Source organism: Calidris pugnax, unplaced genomic scaffold (assembly GCF_001431845.1).
Source record: "Calidris pugnax isolate Ruff unplaced genomic scaffold, ASM143184v1 scaffold30, whole genome shotgun sequence".
NCBI lineage: Eukaryota > Metazoa > Chordata > Aves > Charadriiformes > Scolopacidae > Calidris > Calidris pugnax.
Window position 1 is genome coordinate 4,383,536 of NW_015090776.1, and position 13,401 is coordinate 4,396,936.

At 52.0% G+C, this 13,401-nt stretch overlaps 1 protein-coding gene across 1 annotated transcript; it reads left to right on the forward strand.

Annotated features, from left to right (window-relative positions):
- The first annotated feature begins 7,556 nt into the window (after nt 1-7,556).
- Nucleotides 7,557-12,969, forward strand: LOC106891142 (fractalkine-like). The gene is made up of 3 exons (XM_014947462.1): nt 7,557-7,777; nt 10,728-10,848; nt 11,681-12,969. The coding sequence occupies exons 1-3, from the start codon at nt 7,597-7,599 to the stop codon at nt 12,747-12,749; spliced, it is 1,371 nt and encodes a 456-aa protein (XP_014802948.1). The 5' UTR covers nt 7,557-7,596; the 3' UTR covers nt 12,750-12,969.
- The last annotated feature ends 432 nt before the right edge of the window (nt 12,970-13,401 follow it).

Sequence of the window (13,401 nt, forward strand, 5' to 3'; positions counted from 1 at the left end):
TGATCCCCAGCCAACACTGAAATGCTAATGGCCAGCACCTGTGGCCTGTTGCTCTGTTAGGGGGTGACGCAGTTGCATTGACCCTAAAAATAAACCCCACAGCGCCTTGGGAGCCCAAGGAACTCTTGCTTCGGGTGGGGGGGCAGGCAGGCATAATGCTCCCAGAAAGAAGGGTTGGGAAAGGCAAAAGCCTGTTTCCCTGGGATCAAGCTGGGGAGAGAGCAGGTCACTTGTGGGGTTATAACTGAAACCTGGCAGAAACGTGGAGGCTCTGGGCAAAAGCAGAGCAGAAGGAGATACCCTGTTCTTACAACATGTGGTGCAGAAGAGCTCGGGTGGGAGAGGGAGGGGGTCTGGTGTCTCCCTGGTTTCTCAGTTGACCAGCAAGGTTTGAAAATGGTTAAGGGTCTGGGCAGAGAAATGCCTGTTTTGGGGTTTGTTTCCCTGCCCAGCCTGCGTTCCTTGTGCTGGTTCGTGTAAAGGCTTGTTGGGCGCTGGAAGCGCTGTGGGCTCCTGGGGCTGTTTGCTGCCGCTCCTGTGTGTCCTGGGGCACTGGTCAGGAGCTCGGCAGAAAGAACCACTTGAACAAGTGGAGTGACAGCTCTGGTCTGGAGGGCTGTGGTGTCCCATCTCCCGGTAGGAGACTGGCTGGGATGTGAAAACTTGTGAGGTGGGAGGGCTCAGCTCAGGCCAGGGGGTGCCAATGGCCCCAGCACAGCCATGTCATAGCACTGCATGTGGCAGCTCCTCTTGGCCCTCAGGGCTGGCCCAGGTGCCACCGGCTCTCATGGAGACACCCTCAGGGGTCAGCCTCAGCAGCACTGCATGGGAGAGGTATTCTGGATTTCTCCTTCACCCGCCATCATGGCTTAACAATAAGCTTGTGTCAGACAGGTCCCGCAGGTGCTGTTGGAGGGTGCACAACCTTCCCTTCTCTGAAGAGATGGGAAGCCTTCTCTCTCTAAGGAGATGGGAAGAGGTGAGCCTTTCCGAGAAGGCAATAAACAGAGCTGCTTCTGGTAAGCTCCTTTCTTGGAGACTGGCGGCATTCGTGTGTGAACATGTTTGATAGAGAAGTGGGAAGCAGATATATGGAGAGGTGATGTTTGTCCTGGACCACGTGTGCTGTTAGATGGGACTGAAGGGCTGTGGCAGATGGGATCTCCCCATACTCCTGAGGGAAGGGCTGGGGTCAGGACCTGGCCATTCCAGCCTGGAAAAGGACTCCCCCTGGACAGGGAGTTACTGCCATGTGTGTTTTCCGCTCCTGCTGTGGGGGGAGGGAGGGATGGGGGAAGCGACTGCAAAGAGTGACATCCCTCATCCTCTTCCTCAGCCAGGGCAGCAGGCACTAGCCTGCCCCTGGGCTCTGGCAGAGGTGAAATAGCAGAGCCGTGGCACTTCTCCTGCTCCCCATCCTCTGCCTGTTCCCACTGTGGCCCTGGCAGGACCCTTTCCAGGATGTGAAGGAGGGGAGGCCACCCTTGGCTAGGCCAGCAGCCTGGCAGTAGCTCCCGTGGCTGCTCTGGTCTCCGGTGGCACGGGGAGGTTTCTGTTGTGCCTGACCTGACCTGCTCCCACTCTCCTCACCCTCCTCTGCAGGGCAGTGATCAAAGACCTCCCTTTGGGGGATCATCTAACACTCCCTCATGCCAGCTCCATGGAATTGTCGCCTTGGGGGCCTGCAGCACAGAAGGATTGCCACATCAGGACATGTCTCCAGCTCCGGAGGGAGGTAGCAGGAGCCAGGGGCCCGATGTGCTCAGACAAGCCCATGCTGGCAGAGTCCCAGCACACTCCTCCTTCTCTGCAAAGCTCCCAATTTCATCCCTGCCAGCCAGGCACACTTCCCCAGGAGACCCGTCCCACTCCCCTGTCCTAGGGACGAGCTTGTGCCTGGTGGCTGCATCGCTCTGCGGGGGACAAGTGACTCTTCTCTGTTTAGGAAGAGCTTAAGTGTGTTGCAAACTAACCGTCTCTGTGTTTGTTTCTTTGCACACAGTATTTTCAACCAACTTAAATCTTGTTTATTTGCGGCAGGCATTGCATTCCTCGGCAGTCCCCGTGGGACAGTCGCAGAATGAGTTGTCCTCAGTTCTGGCTGCTCCAGCTGCTGAGGAGAGGCACCCGATCCCGCTGCAGGTGGGAACCTTTCCCACTGGGATCAGCCACCCACTCACAGCTCAGATGTGATGCCGCCGGGGAAAAAGCCGTGTCCTGCAGCCTGGCTGGCATGGGATGGTGACCAGCAGCCGTGGAGCTGCCTCACTGCCCCAAAATTCAGGGCATCAGCATTTTGCTCTGTGTGGTGGAGCCCAGATTTCTTCTTGTTCACAAGGAAGGAGGAAGCCATTGTGTTCAGAGAAGTGAAAGCCTGCGTGGTGTTCTCTGCTATTTTTGAAAGTGTTTTCTATGTAAAGCATTTTCTTAAAAACACAAGCCCCACACGGGTCAATACTTCCCAAATAGAAGTTGTTCCTTCCCCTGTGGAGATGCTGGCTGCAGACAGCCCAGCCTCATTTCCTGCCTTTTTCTTTAATGTGAGAACTTCAAAGATGTGCAGTACCGAACTGATTTTCTGGATCCCCTGTTATTTAATTCTGTTCCTTATTAGGCTAATGGCTTGAGAGCTCTACATTAAACATAGGCTGAGGGCATCTCCAAAGTGAGAGGCCACCTTTGGCTCTAAGGAACCATCTCTTGAGTTGCCTTGGCCGGGATAGAGGAGGACATTGGGTTGGTTCTGGATTTCTCTGGGCCACAGCACCCTGCTGGGAGCATTAGTAGGGGAAAGAGAATCTCATCATATATCCGGAGCTGGAATCCCTTGTCAGCCCATCTCTCTGCAGTATCAATGCCAGCTGGACCCTCCCAAAAGCCAGGTGTTTCTACTGCCTCTTTCTAGCAACCCTGTGGGACAGAGACCATGGACGACATGGTGGACAGCAGAGAATGGTGGTAACACCTGCTACCAGGGGTGCTGGGCTTCCCTGCTCCAGTATGGCCAGCTCCTGAGGTCTTAGGAGTTCCTGAACAGACCATGCAGTGGGAATCATCAGCATTCTCATCTGATCAGCTCTGGTATGTCTTTCAGGTCACGTACAGCTCTCTAAGTCTCGTTGGCTTTTCCTTTTTCCCCAGTCACCACCTGATTTTCAGGAAAACAAACCTACTGTAACAAACAGTGTGGAGTTCTTTGCTCAAGGAACTAAGAATAGCCAAGGAGCATAAATTTCCAACTTGGAAATACCCTGCAGGAGACCTGCCATATTCTGGTGGCATTTCCTATTTGTTTAGGACACAGCCCTTATTCTCTTGGCATGCTGTTTGGCATATTGCCTTCGCAGGGCCAAGTCACTTTTAGCCTTCAAGAGTATTTCTCCTGGCATTAGTCAGACATTCCTTCCATCTGTGACACCTTGACCCCGTGCGCTGCTTGAGCACCTGCCCATGAACAGCTCTGGTAAAACTGCAGTGGGTGGGAAATGCTGGAGCTGTTCTTATGTCTCTCCTGGTGGGACCTGGCCCTTTGGCCCATGGTATCTGTGGTCTGGAGCAATAAGCCAAGCTCCTGGCTAATAGTTACCAGTGAGGAGCCAAAGGTTAAGGGTATGGCATCGGATCTGGCGTTCTGCTTGCCTCATGCTGTCACCAACATCAAGTCCATACCAGACATTGTTCTTTCTTTCTCTGCAGTCAAACCAGCCTTTAAGCAGTGGGACATCTGTCCTGATAGGAAACTCCTGAGAGCAGGGCAGGAGCTGGAGCCAGACAGCCCAGACTGACGCCAGCCTCCACATCGAGCTGTCTGGTGTGAGTCACAGATCAAACCTGGAGCCATGTTAGGTGTCCCAGAGATTACAGTCCCAGCCCCAGTGGTGCACAGTGCATGGTCCCTCTGCCCCCCTTTGATAGCAGGAGCACAGACCTACATTTGTTTGTGTTTTGCCTTGTCCATGTTTCAGATCAGTCTAAGGGCCTTCCTTAGCCATGCTGCAGTGAAAGATAAATGGGGGAAACACCCAAACCCTTTCCCTAGTATCTGCTGCTTTTCTTTGGTGCTTCAGAGAGCCTGGAGGTGTGAAGGGTAACCTCAAGAAGCCTCCTTCAGGTTCTCCTAAGGAAGAATGGGGAAGGACTGTGATGAGCTACCCCAGCCACTGTCTTTGCTAGAAGTATGTGACGTTCATGGTGGTCTTTCTTCCCCCTCAGTCTTGGTCTGCTTGTTTTCATTTTCATACATTTTCTTAGCACAGTCTGTGTTCCCTGGTTCCCAGTTACTCAGGTTTTCAGCTCTTTGTTTCCTTGAAAGCTGGTTGTCCCTGACTCGCAGGGCTGCATGCTCCATTGCTTGGGCACTGTGATTCGTGCTTATGGACTGGCTTGCTGGTGTCCTCCTCTGCCTGCCCTCACCCGCATCACATCCTAAAGACCCAGACCCATGCTTATCAACTACCTGCTATTTCTAGAAATTAAAGCAAAACTAAATCAAATGAATACAACAGCAATTGCCTAGACAATTTCTATCATAATTAAAGAAGCTAAAATTAGCTGAAGCTAAGATGAGCCCAGAGAAGTCCTGAGATCTGTCACTGTCAGATCAATATGAAGTGTATGCTTTGCTGGGTAAAAAAACTGGCTGGATGGTGGAACCCAAAGAATTGTGGTGAATGTGTTACCTCCAGTTGGTGGCTGGTCACAAGTGGTGTTCCCCAGGGCTGAGTGGGGCTGGTTCTGTTTAATATCTTTATCAGTGACCTGGGTGAGGGGATTGAGTGCATCCTCAGTAAGTTCGCAGAGGACACAGAGTTGAGCTTGAGGGTCAGATGGCTCCACAGAGGGATCTGGACAGGACCCAGCTCCTGCACTTGGGTCACACCAACCCCGTGAACGCTCCAGGCTGGGGGCAGAGTGGCTGGAGCTGCCCTGGGAAAAGGAGCTGGGGGTGTTGGTGGGCAGCAGCTGAATACGAGCCAGCAGTGTGCCCAGGTGGCCAAGGTGGCCAACAGCATCCTGGCCTGTGTCAGGAACAGCGTGACCAGCAGGACTGGGGCAGTGACCATCCCCCTGCACTGGGCACTGGTGAGGCCCCCCCCTCATGACAGGAAAGACATTGAGGGGCTGGAGCATGTCCAGAGAAGGGCAATGGAGCTGGTGAGGGGTCTGGAGCACAAGTCTGGTGAGGAGCAGCTGAGGGAGCTGGGGGTGTTGAGCCTGGAGAAAAGGAGGCTGAGGGGAGACCTTCTCGCTCTCTCCAACTCCCTGAAAGGAGGGTGTAGCCAGGGGGGGTCAATCTCTTCTCCCAGGGAACAAGCCATAGGAGAAAAGGAAATGCCCTCAAGTTGTGCCAGGGGAGGTTTAGCATGGATATGAGGGAAAATTTCTACACCAAAAGGGTTGTCAAGATTGGAACAGGCTGCCCAGGGAAGTGGTTAAGTCACCGTCCCTGGGGTTATTTCAAAGATGGGCAGATGTGGTGCTAAGGGACATGTGTTAGTGGTGGCTTTGGCAGTATGAGGTTGATGGTTGGACTTGATGATCTTAAAGGTCTCATCCAACCAAAACAATTTGATTTATTCTATGAATGCAACACCTATGGTTTGTTGCTAGCTACAGCAGAAATATCTCCTGGGCTACAGCAGATCATCTGACTTCGGGTTTTTCAATGCTGCAAGACCTAAAAGAAGTGGGGTAAGTGGCTGGTGTGGCCGTGCTGGAGGGGAGATGTGCAATGGGATGGGGAGGGTGGTGTAGGAAGTGGGTTGGGGGCGATGAGGCCAGTTTTCTGCCAGCTGCAGCCCAGGTTTGTCACGGCTCATTGGAGTTGCCCACTCCCATCAGAGCCTGTGTCCTGTGTCCTGCTTTTGGTGGGAACTGCAGGGCTTGCTGGTGGCTTGGACCCATGGCAGTTGGGGGCTTGCCGTGTCCCATGGAGCCGTGCTGAGGCTGTGGCTGCCCTCCACCCTCCAGCTGTGGGATTTCCTTGGGCAGATGCCACCTCCAAATCCAGCTCACTGGGACCAAAGTGGGGGTCTCCAAGAATGTCCTGGAGGAGTCCCCTGCCATGTAAAACACCACCAGCCTGGTCTGCACTGGAAAAGCAGCTGCCAAAGAGCTGCTTGTGCCTTAAAATAACAAGGCAAGTCATGCCTTTAGCAAACAAAGCGCTCACCCTCCCGCTGTCTCTGGAGCCCTTTCTCAGTGTATCCACCGCTGGCAGCAAACCCTTTGCAGAAGAAGCAGAACCTGTTTCTTCAGGGTAGACACGAGCGTGTGTGGACTGCGCCATCCCGGCCAGCAGCCAAGGTGCCCCACGGCCTCGGGCAGCACCGGTTCCCGGAATAAAACTTTCCTGTAAAGCTCTGCCCGACCTGAGAAAACACCATTTGGGGAAGGGGCCAGCAAACATCCCGACAGCCGCCGCCTGGGCTGTTCTGGCTGCATCAAACCGGCTAGGATCAATCAATCGAGGTCTTAATTTTTATTTTATTTTATTTCCTTGAAATATATTTTTCTTTTCTTCTAGCAAAGGCTGAAGTTGCAGGCTGGGGTTTTCACCAAATGCTTTTAAAGTACATCATGTGGAAAGCTGGGGATTTTCAGTCTTTAGGAATAAAATCCTAACTGGAGCTGCTGGAATTTCCCACAGCACAGAGAAGTTAGATCTCCACCAGCCCTGAGAAAACTCTCGGGGGGGAAAAAACAGATTTCAGGGGCAGCCACACTGTCTCAGTCTCGTCCTTATCTTCGTCTCCCAGTTGAGGGAGTGGGCAGGGGAAAATTGTTATGTATTCTGCTGGGATCCGAGATGAAAGAGAAAGTAAAGGTGCAGGATGTGACAGCTGTGGGGGATATCCGCATCAAACCTGGCTTCGTGCTGGTGCTGGGAAGCCCCCCCTGCCAGCCTGGTGGCTTGCAAAGCTGAGAGTCTCCTTCTCCTGCCCTCAGCATCAGTGACCCCCAATGGCCGAGAGCCTGCCGTGTCCCCAAAGTCAGGGCTGGAGCGACCAGCACAGGCTGCAGGCAGCGTGCCCAGGGAACAAGGGACTGCCTGGGGAGGCCATGGGACACCTCCTTTGGTGAGGCTCCTAAGAGGCAGCCTGGCCTGGGCTTGCCAATCTACCTGAGGAACTTGTGATCCTGATTAGCAATTGCTGCCTCTTTTGGCCTGATGACCAAAAGATGCTGTAAGATGGCTCCCGAAACAGAAGGGAATAGCTGCTGTTGCATTTGGGGTAAATAATGAGCTTAATGTGCGTCAGGGGGCTGTGGGTTGGAGCTGGGGGGAGCTTCACAAGCCTGGGGACAGTGGTGCCCTGGCAGGGGCTGCCTGGCCAAGAGAGGCATTGGTGGAAGAGGAGGATGGAGCAGACAACTCCTGAAAGTCCCAGCCTGAATAATTTGCCTGTGAGCACTGAGAAAAGCTGATGTAAGTGTGGCCGGGAAATTCCAGGAGCTATCTAGCTCCGGAGAAGGCGGTATTCCCTCCCTCCCCTATCCTGCTTTTCCCTCCTCCTCCTGTCGTCACCCTAAGACGCGCGTGGGGGGAGCTGAATAACAACTGAGAGCCCTATCCCGGGGCTCCACAACCCTGGGATGAGCCGCAGCAGCTGTGCTGCTCCCGAGGATGCAATAAGCACTCAGGAGTGGGATTTGCTGCCCGTAATCCTTCCCTGCCTGCCCTTCCTGCTGCCACCGACCAACGGGAACATGAAGGCTCTTTCTTTCCAGGTCCTGTTTGTGCTGAGGGTCTTGTGCCTGGTGACTCTGGCAGGAGGTGAGCCACCGCTCCGTTTGCCACCGGGGAGCAGTGGGGGGAGGAAAGGGGGTGCTGGATGGGGCTACGGGGCCTCTGTGGTCTGGGGGAGATCTTCTAGCAGGATCAGGCAGGGCTTGAGAAGTGGTGGGGGGAGCCTGTGGTGGCAATGCTGGAACTCTGAGCAGCTCTGCGATGGCTTTTGCCACTCCTGAGGGGCGGTGGGGAGAGCGTCGGAGAGACTTTCTGATCCTCCATGTTAGAAAAGAATGCACTTTTCCCCTTTTTTCATGTCCCTGAGGGTCATGCTGTGGGGGCAGTCTGTCCAAGGATGGATGCAGGCTCCCTGTCCGGAGGATGCTGGTGCTCCCATGGCTGTGGGGGTGCTGTTGCCTGTAGAGTGTGTGTGTGTGTGCGTGCATGCGTGCACAGGTGGGAAATGCTCTCCTGGTCGATGGACAAAGGTCTTTGTGTGCCCCAGGGTGGTGCAGCGTGGGACTGGGAGGAGGTGGCACACCTCTCCCCAGGCTGGTGTCAGCTGTGGAAATCATCAGTGATTGCTGCAGCAATTAAGCAGGGTGGGTTGCCAGGCTGACAGCCAGCATCTCGGCAGCGCAGGCAAAACTGGACTTTGCCCCCCCTCTGAGGGAAGGAAATGGGGCAAAGAGCCTTTAGGATGAGAAGTGGGTGATCATAGAATTGTCTAGGTTGGAAGGGACCTTTAAGATCATCTAGTTCAACCATCAACCTAACTCTGATGATAGAAAAACAAAACAAAACCCTCTGCATCACTAAACCATGTCTCTAGGCACTATGGCAACCCGTCTTTTAAATACCTCCAGGGATGGTGCCTCAACTACCTCCCTGGGCAGCTCATTCCAAAGTTTAATAACCCTTTCTGTGTAAAAATTGTTCCTAATATCCAATCTGAACCTCTCCTGGTGCAACTTGAGGCCATTTCCTCGTCTGTGACTTGGGAGAAGAGACTAAACCCTACCGCTGGGTTCTAAAGCGAAAGAGGGTAGATTCAGTTTCGATATTAGGAGGAAATTCTTCACTGTGGGGGTGGTGAGAGCCTGGCCCAGGTTGGCCAGAGGAGCTGTGGCTGCCCCATCCCTGGAGGGGTTCAAGGGCAGGTTGGAGGGGGCTTGGAGCAACCTGGTGTGGTGGGAGGTGTCCCTGCCCAGGGCAGGGGGTGGCACTGGATGGGCTTTAAGGTCCCTTCCAACCCAAACCATTCTATGATTTTATGATCTCTGCCCAGCTGCCACCAGACAGGAGCAGTGAGGACAGCTGGGGACAGGGCTTCTTCCTCTCCTCGCACCTCCAGGCAGGTTGTCCAAGGCTGGCCTGAACAAAGTGGGCAACAGGGGCACTGGGCAGCTTACCCTGCCCTGGGCACTGTTGCCTGCTTCTGCACTGCCTGGCTCTGCTCACCTGAGGCCGAGCACCCATCTCCTCTAATGAGATGAAATCAAGCTGGCTCTGCAGAAAGAAAGGCTGGTGGTGCTCCCTGGCCAGGGTCACTTGAGGAACTGTGCTGAAAAGAGGTGTCAGTGGTCTCAGTAGTGGTGTTTCAAATGGTCCCAGGTAGATGAACTCCCAGACCCCAGATGTCCCTGAGGTCCCTTTGGCAGAGATTCAGATGCAGCTCGGAGGAGCAGGGTTGTGTGCCCTGGGACCAGGGGGACAACCAGGGCTGTCTCCCAGCTCCCTGTGACCGCTCTCTCCTTGAAGGGTGCTTTCCAAGCACACCAGGATTTCAGTTAATTGAAAACCTTTTATGTGTGATGCCTGTAATTGGAAGGTCAGTTAATGGTTATCAGAGAGCCTTTGGGAGCAGTCCCTACCATGCACCTCCCCAGCTGTCCACAGGGATGGGTCTGGCCCTCTTGCTGCTGTGCCTGGTTTGTTGAATGGTGTTCCTGGAGGTGGAGGACACCAGCTGTATGTCCTCTGGCTAATGAGAGTTAATTGGGAAGCCGGCTCCCCCTGAGGGAGTATTCTTGGCATTATTGTGTGAACAAAGAGTTTTGCTTTGACATTACAGAGACCTAGAGATTGAAATGTGCTTCTGCAGGGGAGCCACTGGAGTGTTTGCTTGGGATTTCTTTGCAGCCATGGTTTTCCCCCACTGAAAACTGAATCAAAAGGGCAGAGGGTGCTCCTGTAGCGATGCCCCTTCTTGCATGCACTGGCTGGATTGTTCCCAACTGAACTGTATCAAATTCACCAAATTCATTTGCGAATCTGAGACATTTTGTAGAGACTGCCTGATCTAAACCAGACTCTGGATCCTTTCTTCACAGGGGGCCTTAAGTGAATCAGGGCTTGTTTTTCTAAGTCTTGCTGCAGGGGATGTCAGAAACAAGTTGCCAGGCTGTGTTGTGCCACCTCCTCTCACTTGGCAAATGCCCATGGTTGGAGGCTGGGGGTAGGTGCAGAAATGAAGGGTCCCCAGTGGTGTGGCTGGCTTTGTCCCTTGAAGGGGTCAAGTAGGTGCCCTAGGAGGAGGAGATATGACTGATCCAGATAAGGAGAGGACAAACATCCTCCCTTCTGAATTGCACTGCCTGCACCAAGAGCAGGTCTTTTGGGGATGAAAAGGTATGTCTTCTGTGCACTGTGCTGAGAGCAGTCCTCCTGTGACCCAAAGGGTGCAGGACCTGCACCTCCAGATACTTGCACAAGGGACCTCCATCCAGTTCTTGCACATCCTATAAGGCAAGAGGTCCCAATAGCCCCAGAATTTTCTCAACGCTTTATTATCATTTTTCTGAGTATCTTATCATCTTTTTGGGTGATACAATCCCTCATGGGATTTGTCTTAATCTCGTTTTAGCAGGGACTGGAAACATCCAGGGCAAGCTTTGGACTCCTCCTCCCCAGAGAAGGGGAAAAAGAAACAGCGCCAGTTTTTACAGTACCTAATAAAAAGCCAACATTTAATATGTTGAAAACTTTATTTCAGGGCAACCCAAAGCACCTGTGAAGTGTTCAAGGGATTGTGGCCGCTTTACCTCTCCGATAGCTGAGAAGCGGATCAGGAGCTACCGCAGGACAGAGCCCCTCTGCTCCAGACAAGCCATCATGTAAGTTCTGCCCTCCATGGCCCCTCCAACGGTGATGGAGCACTAGGCTGTCAGCCACCCACCTTGCTTCGAAGCAATCCAGAAACAGAGTGAATGCTGGTATTTATTGGAAGGGTGGGTTTTTTCCTTAATTAAAGACCAGCAGCCTCCAAGTGAGGTCAGGGACTCATGTGCAGAGCAAGACAAGGATAGAGGGATGGGGAAAGGGACTGATGGACGTACTTGTGGGCAGAACAGGGCAGGGAAGCACGCAGGGCGAGAGCTCACATGTTTCTGTGAAAGCAGCTATTCTCTGGAGATGGAGTCAGACTTGTGAGCTTGTCTGCAGATGGGGAAAGCTACATTTCTTCCCCAGGATACTTGTTGTTTTCAGCTTTCCCTGAAGATGAGGCACCATCAAGACCACTTTATTGCAGCCCAGGAGGTTGCCCCAAAGTGAACCTGCTAGGCTGACCTTGGAAAGTCTCATCTCAGTCGATGAATCAGAGGGTTTTGTCTTCACATACGCTTGCCCCTGGGGAGCTGGTGCCTTCAGAGCTCCCTGCTCCAAGTGCTGGAGGTGAACACTGCGTCCAAACATCAGGACAATGCATTCGAAACATGAAAACTTCTTAAGGGGAAACCCTTCACCCATGAGTCATGTCCAGATGCTCCTCATTCAATCAGATCTCAGAGCCACCTGTCCTTCCTGAGATAAATAACCCATCCAAGCTGGTGGTGTTTACTATGAGCTTGAGAGAGTCAGTGTTGTTGTCTGCATGCCTTCCCTATCATGCTGATCATCTAAAACAGTGTTTTCTTTATTCAATAAGTGCTGCCTTTTTATTTTCAGATTTATTACTCTGAAGTCCCTTGAGATTTGTGCAGATCCAGAAGCACCATGGGTGAAGAAGATTTTAAAGAAACTGAACCAGAAAAAGGCTGCAACCTCCCCACTTCCACGTGATGCCACCTCAGCAGTGGCACCAGAAGAGCCTGGTGGTTTTCAGAAACAAGTTGGTCTTACAGTAACAGCTCCATCTCAAAACACTGCTCCATCTAGTTTCTTCCAAGGGACCGGCACAAGTATTTTGGAGCGAATACATGTCCCTGCTGCCAGGATGGAGGTGTCCAGCAAATCCACACCAGCCATGCAGGACACCACCCAGCTCCCTGGAGGATCATTCCCTGTGACAGGGGAAGTTGTTGCCCACTCTGAAGTCACTCCAGCAGCAAACAGAGATTCCTTAAAATCTCCTGCACCTCCAACAGTTTTTGCAGCAGGCACGGTCTCCAGCCAGTTCACCCCATATCTCAAGGCTCTTGTGCATGGCTTTGACAATGCTGTAGGATCCACAGCAGAACCTGCAGGACATAGTGCAAATGCTATGGCTGATGTTCAAGACACAACTTCTCCTGCCTCAAATTCGGACCACGTGGCCATTACTAAAGAGATCGCCACAGTCCCAGCCACACCAGTTCCACCAGAGACTACTTCAGTTTCTACTCTAAACTCCACAACTGCCATAGACAAAGGTCCTTCTATCCTTACCAACAAGGTTGTCAGTTCCTTTATAGATGCTTTTGGTACTAGACCATGTGATCATTCATCACCTGTAGGAAAGGAAGAGCCTTCAGATACATTAGTTTTTACTAATCAAGAACTCTCAGGCCAAGCCAAAGCTCGGATGACCACGGAAAGACCAAACGATCTGCCCCTTCCCAGCTTCTTGTCAAGATCTCAAATGCACTTTGTCATCCCAGTCGCTGTGGCAGGTGGTCTGGTGGTCTGCAGTGTTGCTTTTGTATGGCTATATCTGAAATTTGGAGTCAAACCAGAAGAAAAGTCAAGAGAAATGGTACAGGGCTTGCTCTACCAGCAGAGCTGTCAAAAGAATGTCTATCCAATGGAAATAATCTGAATGCTTTATGGCATGGATGATTTTGGCCTAAACTATATGTGTGTTGCTGCAGGAAAGCTAAGTTTGTGCTGAACTGGTGACCGTAGGAAGCAAGGCAGGGAATAAAGATACCAGAGAAAACTGATCTTTCTTTGCAGAGTAGACTGTCCAAGATTATATATAATTCGTCATTGACTGATGAAGGTATTTTGGAAATAAATGAGATTTTTTTTTTTTTTTTTTTTTGGGGGTTTTGAGAACATAGAAAAAAATTTCACTGTAAAACCAAATATCAGCAACTGCAACGACAGCTTCCTTTGCTGTCTCTGGAGTCAGAATAACCTAGCAGGACAGAATTTCTCTGAGGTATTCCTCCTTGTTTCTGTCTGTATTTAGTTAACTTGCTCATATTTTTTATTTCACCCTATCCTTTATGAATATTTAATTAAACACTAAAATCACCATCTGAGGTCTAAAAGCGAAGTTGCTACTGGGGAGTTTGCTGCTTAGTATTGCTTCTCCGGACAGCTCACCAGAAGCCTTGATGGTACTGCTTCTTCTCATGGATAAAGTAAGAAATAATTAACCTGAAGTTAAACCCAGATTCCTCCCACCGTGTGTGGGTGCCCAGGCCGGGCTGTCAGGGGGTGCTGCCGGGCGGCCTCTGTGGGGA

What these genes read in the sequence shown, in the direction of transcription:
- LOC106891142 (XM_014947462.1), top strand. Translation starts at nt 7,597, where the DNA reads ATGAGCCGCAGCAGCTGTGCTGCTCCCGAGGATGCAATAAGCACTCAG. An exon ending in CCTGGTGACTCTGGCAGGAG is followed by an intron (nt 7,778 to 10,727) that starts GTGAGCCACCGC and finishes ACTTTATTTCAG; the next exon opens with GGCAACCCAAAGCACCTGTG. An exon ending in TGCTCCAGACAAGCCATCAT is followed by an intron (nt 10,849 to 11,680) that starts GTAAGTTCTGCC and finishes TTTTATTTTCAG; the next exon opens with ATTTATTACTCTGAAGTCCC.